Source organism: Ipomoea nil, unplaced genomic scaffold (genome assembly GCF_001879475.1).
Source record: "Ipomoea nil cultivar Tokyo-kokei standard unplaced genomic scaffold, Asagao_1.1 scaffold1407, whole genome shotgun sequence".
Classification (NCBI taxonomy): domain Eukaryota; kingdom Viridiplantae; phylum Streptophyta; class Magnoliopsida; order Solanales; family Convolvulaceae; genus Ipomoea; species Ipomoea nil.
This window is the reverse complement of record NW_017617835.1, coordinates 1,942,066-1,949,334: the sequence shown is the minus strand read 5'-3', so window position 1 is coordinate 1,949,334 and position 7,269 is coordinate 1,942,066. Positions and strand designations below refer to the sequence as shown.

The following is a 7,269-nucleotide window of genomic DNA, read 5'->3' as shown; positions in this document are numbered from 1 at the left end:
TTTACCAAATCAATTATATTCCTAAACATTTTAAAATTGTAATTAAACTTATCATCATTATATTTTGGTGTAATGAAGTCCAAAAATCGGTTAGTGACATGTGATAGCAGGTCACTAAGTTTTGGCAACCCTCCTATGCAAAGAAAACAACCGCGACCAGTGTGTTTTGCCGGTCGCTAGTTGTTTACTTGTTGGAAGTTGCACTGGAGGGTTGCGAAACTCTAGTGACCTGTGATAGCAGGTCGCTAATCCAACAAACTCATTAATATGGATTGTACTCATTCCAAAGCAACAAAAGTTTGAGCAAGTATTTTTCTTGATTTGCATGCCAATGTCTAAAACCAAAAGAAACTAAAGAAATTCTTAGCAATTCAAATGAATAATCCAATCCTACTAGCTACATACATTTCATTTCTTTACATTTTACAGAATCCAAGTTTTGGTACATCCAATGCAGAGAATGTAGACAGGAATGAATCGGAAGGAATGATTGAGGAGGCCTCGTGGTTTCTGGGAATCAATCTAAGGGGTTCTAACGTGGGTTTAGTGTTTCTCTTTTGGCTAAAATACCAAGTAGCAGAACAGGTTTAAGATTTCTACGCGAATCCAGGTTTAGGTGCCAGGATATGTGCTACCTGTGCTCGATAGAATGATGAAAGCGCAAACCACAGAAAGCGAGAACACAGAAACCCAAGTATTTTCGGTGTACGTCTCCATGGCATCGGTGAATGACAAGCGAGTGCGGCTCTCAGCCCAGTTTCGAAGCCTATCCGCCTCTGCAGCATACACAGCTCTTCCCTGGAACAATTCGTTATTTGATTAGAAATAAATAATATAATTTGTTATTCGAGAAATGAAATGAAGGCATGGGGAGTACGAGGTTACCTGGTCATCGAACCAACGGCCTCGTCTCAGCCAAGCGCTAACCAAAGCGATTAATATCCTTGGCGGGGTCAAATAATTAATAGCCTTGCCACTTCCTTTCACAATCCGCATCCGTGGTACTAGAGTTCGAGCCACAGTCTCGGGGAGCTCGCAGATGATGTTAAACATCTGCTTATTTTGAACACTCGATCCACTGAAACAATATATTCGAGTTAGCTCTCAAATATTTCGGGACCAGTGACTACAGAGAACATATGAGTTTATAAGTCTATGGTCAGACTAGTTAATTGATTAGATTCAATATTTTGTGTGTACCTCAACAGCAAATCTGTCAAAACCATGCCTGGGGAGGCAGTGTGCACTCCAACTTTTGATCGCTTGCACTCCTTGAAAAGTGACGATTGAAGCTGCCTAAGACCGCATTTTGTTGACCCGTATCTGTGGGAGTAGAATATACCATAAATTGAGTTATAACTAGCTCCTCAATAGTGTTCAAGTGTTAATCGGGACTGTGACACTTACACAGCCGTCAGAGGAGTGCTAGACCCCCCGGATCCGGCACCATCCATGTTAAATACGTGACCCCCTTTATGTTGAGATGCCATGATCTGCATGGCTTCTCGAGTGCAAAGTATAGACCCTATGAGGTTTGTCGAAACTATCTATACAAAAAAAAAAAAAACAAATAACAAATCAGTCAAATTGAGTATTATAGAAATCCTCCAGAGTAAAGGGCCTTTGGAGTCATTGTCGGTACATACCTCTTGGATGTCATTATCGGTGAAATCCAGCAAAGGCCTGAATCCTTTGTTCGTCCCAGCATTATTTACCTGTTTAAATTGGTAATCCAGTTTTAAAACAAAAAACAGAGACAATTAAGGTTTTTTTTTTTTTTTAGAGTATAAATTTTTACCCAAATGTCGATAGAACCAAGTTCATCAGCTGCAAATTTTCCCAGTTTCCTAACATCTTCAGGTTGAGAGACATCACAAGCAATTCCCACCACTTTCGCATTTGCAAAACGTCTCTTAGATGAGCCAATTGTAGTGTTCATGATTTGGTTTAGATTCTCTTCTAGCTCTTTGATAGTTTTATCCACCGATTCCGGGCTGCCTTCAGAAAAGCCAAGTATTAGGACCCGACTCCAAAGAATCAATAGAAGAGTATGCAAATGACTTATAGATTTCATTATTTTAATGGACCTGCGAGAGGTAACAACAACACGGTCTCCAGAAAGTAAAAATTCTCGAGCCAGAGCTTTCCCCAATCCCCTTGTACTGCAATAACAGTAATCATTAGCAACACCGCCTAATCCATGTACAGAGTTAGCCGCAATATGAATTTCTCCATAACAAGTTTCCAATACTAAGTAGCATATCACTTTGGCCCTGTTTGGTAAAAAATTGGCCTATAGGCCAATTTTGGCTTATTTGACCACTATTAATTGTTTGATTTAGTTAAAATATCAATATAAGTATTTGGTTAATTAGCTTTTTGCAACTCCAAAATGCTAAAATTTAAAAAGCTACCAAACAGCTATCAGCTAACAGCTAATTTACCAAACACTTTTCTACAACAGCTAATGTTATCAACTAGTTATACCCTCTAATTAACACAATCAGCTAACAGCCATTTACCGAACAGGGCCTTTACTTATTTCGCATATATAAAACATTACCTTCCGGTTATTACAACATTCCGTGGACCGGCCCGACTGACTTCCTCCAAAACCAAATTGGACCCAATCATAGTCCCAATGATGATTCCTCCAAGCCAACTATACCATATTAGGTCATTCATCTGGCTATCCCCTCCTATAAAAGTTGCATCCAATTACAACATAAGTATTTATCATTAAACTGTGAAACATTATTAAGGAACTAGCATTTATAATGCAAAGAAGCACAAAATTAGCTAACCTGACAATTGAAATCCAATCATCAATATAGCTCCAGTGCTCATCATAGTCACAATATACCTCCCAACATATAGAGCCAACTGTCCAGTTGAGAAGAACATTTAAATACAAGTATATATGAACATAAAAATTCAAAACACAACTTCATGAAACCTTTTATCTCACAGTTACATAAACAGAATTCAGCTTACTGAAACAAGAAAAAGACAATTAAGAATTGGATTGAAATCATTGGAAGTTAGGAGCAAAGAATATCTAATTTTGTCATTTCATTACTATTTTTGTTTAGAAAACTAAGAAAAGAATGCTTGAAGAACAATAACTCCAGGATCCTGGCAAATCAAAGGAAAGCAAATACAAAACTAAGGAAATTTTAGAGGACAAAAATAGGAAGAAGATATGAATGAAGATAATATAAAATTAAAGCATGATCGACTTGTTACATACCAAGAATAAATTCTCCTCTAATTTCTCCAACCTTTCCCTAAATTTATAATCTGACCTTAAACTTGGTTTAGAGCAGCTCCAAACAGCAGACCTGAAACCCCTGACCAAATTATCAAGACCTTTTTGAGACTCCCACCAATATTTCTTGTCAAATTCCCCTTCTTCACTACCCCCCTCCCCTGATCTAAACGCCCTGCACGGTTTCAACCTAATTCTCCCACAACCCTTTACGCCAAACGGGTACAAGACACCGACACTCCGCCGGAAACAGCCTCCCAACGGCGGCGGCCGGCGGTGGTAGAACTGGTGGCACTCTAGTGATGACAAGTTTAACTTTGCCACCGTGGCCATCGTAAAGAAGATATTTTCTTCTTTTGTTTGGAACGCTACACTTTATACGGGAAAGGGTGCGATTCTATCTTGAAACAGGATCGAATTCTTGCGGTGGGTGGGTTTGTGGGAGATGAAAACGTTAAAAATATGATATTTATTTTTGGGTTTTAGGGATTGTGGGGGAATATAAACGGGGTTTTGAGGAAAAGGGAGAGAAGAGTGTAGTGAGTAGTGTGATGACCACACGTTAAAGCTACCCCAATCTTCATCTCCACGCTGCAAGGTGCTACGTGCTCAACTGGGTCTCATGTTACGTGTCCCTTTTCCGTTAAGGTTGGGACTTGGACTTGTCCATCTCCTAACTGCTATGCTTTGCTACGCTGCGCTTAACTAACAAGTTAGCTGGATAACTATGAAAGGTGCCAATTTCCAAATTTAAATTCAAAGAGGGGAAAAGAAATTATAAATAATTATAATTCAAATTTTCTGATTTCGTCGGACTATATTTTATACTTTATAAATTTCTTTATAATCTGATGAATCTCATCGGAATAAGTCAAGTACGCTTAATCACACAGTTCTTTAGCTGGTTGTTATATCCTACTTAAAATCAATTGGTGATAAGTGAGTGGATATTAACCATTTAACCACATTCTTTCATTGTAAGTTACAGAGTGCCACGTCTCGAAACGAGCATATAGACTGAATTCGACCAATTCGACCAATTCGACCGATGCCCAACATAAACTTATGAATGAGATAAATTAAATTAATATAATTTTAAGATTGAACACGAAATTATAAACTTTTACGTTTAAAGAGTTCAAATCTAAATTTTCAATATTTATAACAAGATTAAATTTTCATTCTATTATTAAAAATAAATTTTAAATAAGACTTCTTATCTACTGTAGGCTAAAAAAAAAAAGGCCCTCTGGGACATTCTACTATTGTTGAGAGTTTAGAAGATGGAAGTGCCGAGCTTATGTTGGTTGGCATTGTGTTTACGAAACAATTTTCCAGACCATGCATGGGCTGGAAGTTAGTGCATGTCATTTTCACGTGACTAATTATATTCTTAATTTTATTTTTTAAAGATTGTAATGATATTTTATATACCTAATATATATATACGTGTTATAATGCTTATTGATTAAAAAGGCATTTATCAAATTTTACGATTATATTTAAATTTTAAAAAGTATGAATATTACCATAATAAAGTATAAATATTTGAGTATTTTCACCAATAAATTAAATCCTTATTAAATTTATATGTATTTAATAATGTAGATGATACATTATTATTATCAAATATATAATACGGTGCATTGAAATTTCTAATTTTATACATACAAGCAAAGTAACCAAACCAAGATACATAAACATACAAGATTACAAAGGTTAGCGTGTTCAAATTGCCATGCTTAATCGTTCTGTCCTCTTCAATTATTTCGGCCACCAAAATTTATTTTCTTGGAAAAGACAAATTAAATTCGGTACATAGTTAATGGTATGCATGTGTAGATCTTATCTTTAAGTTATTAAGTAGTTTAATTGCAAATATTAAAAAAATAGAAAATAAAAATATTGTAAGCTTGTTTACTTCGGTTTTCTATTATCTCTTTTTGGTTTTTTAATTCTTGTTATTTATTATTTTCTGTTTAGAAAACTTGTTTTTCTAAATATTGATTTTGTTTTTAATTTGTTATTTTATACTAACGTTAATTAACACAGGGTTCAATTTCAATTCAAGTGATTTTTAAACTTTATATTTAAATATTTTTTATATGTTTTGTTTAAATTAAATAAATATAATTTTTATTTTTAAGTCTAATATATATAAGATTTTTACATTTGATCTGCAAACCAAATTTATATCCGAATATAACATAACTAAAAATATATCCAAATTAATAACCTATTAAGTTCGTCTAAAATTTAGTTTAGATAATATTAATTTTTTAGTTAATATTTAAAATATTTTTGGATATATTCATTTGAGAAAACATTTATATAATTTTAACTTTAAAATTTAATAATATATGTGAAATTTCAATATTCGCTATTCAGACCATTTAAACTTATATTAGGATATAACATAACTAAAAATATCAATACCAATAATCTATTGATGAGTTCAATCAAAATCTAAAACTTAACTTAGAGTCAAAGTTTGAATTGTGATAATGTATGAATAATAAATAACTTTAAGCCTAAACAAATAAGTTATGTTTATATAATTAAATGCAAGAATAAAATATAGAAGATGGTGATAAGTAAAAGAAGATGATAATGGATGTAATAATAATAATATAATAGATAAATATGTAGGTAGATAATGATGAGAATGTTATTGTAATGATATATAATCAAATAGATAATAGAAATTTTGTTTCACATTTAGAAAAAAAAAAAAGTTCTTTAGCTTTTTATAAAATTGAAAAATATTTTCAGTTTTCAAAATGAAAAATTGTACTAGTAAATAATTTTTTATTTTTTTCTTTAATTCTCCAATTTTCTAAAAAATTAGAGAAATTATCCGGTTAGTAAACAAATAAGTGTTTTTATTTGGGTAGCTCCTTTGAAAAATAGAATATTGAATCTCAAATACTTACCCCAAAAGGCTGAATCCCCCAACCCTAAGGGCCCCCCACACTCCGACCCGACAGAGCATGTGGGAAGATGTAAATCACGATGACTCAATGGGTTAGTAGGCAGGACCAAATGCCGATGCGCACAAGAAATCTGCACACTTTGAACATAACTCCCACAGTGCCGCCACCGAGATTGGAACCTCAAATACTATAAACTATATTGGGTGTATTATGAGGCACTCTCTCTTTTTTTTTCTTTTTTCTTTTTTTGAAAAAATGAGGCACTCTCTTAGTAGTTAATAACTTAATACTTTTATTAGTAAAGAATCTCATTAGGATTCTTAGGTTGAGTATGATATTAGTAATGGACTAATTTATTCAACTTTAGCTTTCAATCCCAAAAGAACATAAAAACGTGTAAGCTTGGGTTAACTATGTATATACGAACTTGTGGATTTGAAATCAAGTGTGAGATTACTGATTTTTTATTTAAAAATAAAAAAATAATTAAAATACATAATTTTTGAATAATAATAATAATAATAATAATAATAATAATAATAATAATAATAATAATAATAATAATAATCTATATCTATCTATCTATCTATCTATATGTATATATAATAACAAAAAAATTGTAAAAAATATAAGGTAATATTTCTTGTCGAAATGCACTTTCCAAATTTAAAAAATAAATAAATAAAAATGTACAGTTGAGATATGATAAATTGATTATTCGTAGGTATACTGAGCAAAATGAATACAAGCATACAAAATAGTTGTACGAAAGGATTTAATGCACCATTAATGTTTATTGTAGCAGGCCAAATAACATTCCCAAGCAGAAAGGGTTACCTTTTATCAAGGTGACTGACTATTAATATACGAAGATGTAACATAACTGGAAACATGTCTCAACCTATTCAAACGCGATGAGTCAATACCTTTATTGAGATTTGAACCTGTGAAATAAATACGGAGTACATATTTTAAGGGAATCCATGTGTTAACATTATCAAAACCAAGGGAGTTCATCTTACTTGAATCGGTTAATAAATCAGAACATAGTTAAAACAACTTGGATCA

The 7,269-nt window shown here is 32.9% G+C and overlaps 1 protein-coding gene across 1 annotated transcript; it reads right to left on the bottom strand.

Annotated features, from left to right (window-relative positions):
* Positions 1–320: 320 nt before the first annotated feature.
* LOC109186412 (probable chlorophyll(ide) b reductase NYC1, chloroplastic) lies at positions 321–3,845 on the bottom strand. Its single transcript, XM_019336378.1, has 11 exons — positions 3,251–3,845; positions 2,805–2,883; positions 2,564–2,699; positions 2,088–2,162; positions 1,799–1,994; positions 1,647–1,715; positions 1,408–1,547; positions 1,201–1,323; positions 886–1,078; positions 603–798; positions 321–572 (listed from the first exon to the last, which is right to left on the bottom strand). The coding sequence occupies exons 1-10, from the start codon at positions 3,599–3,601 to the stop codon at positions 613–615; spliced, it is 1,548 nt and encodes a 515-aa protein (XP_019191923.1). The 5' UTR covers positions 3,602–3,845; the 3' UTR covers positions 321–572; positions 603–612.
* Between the last annotated feature and the right edge of the window lie 3,424 nt (positions 3,846–7,269).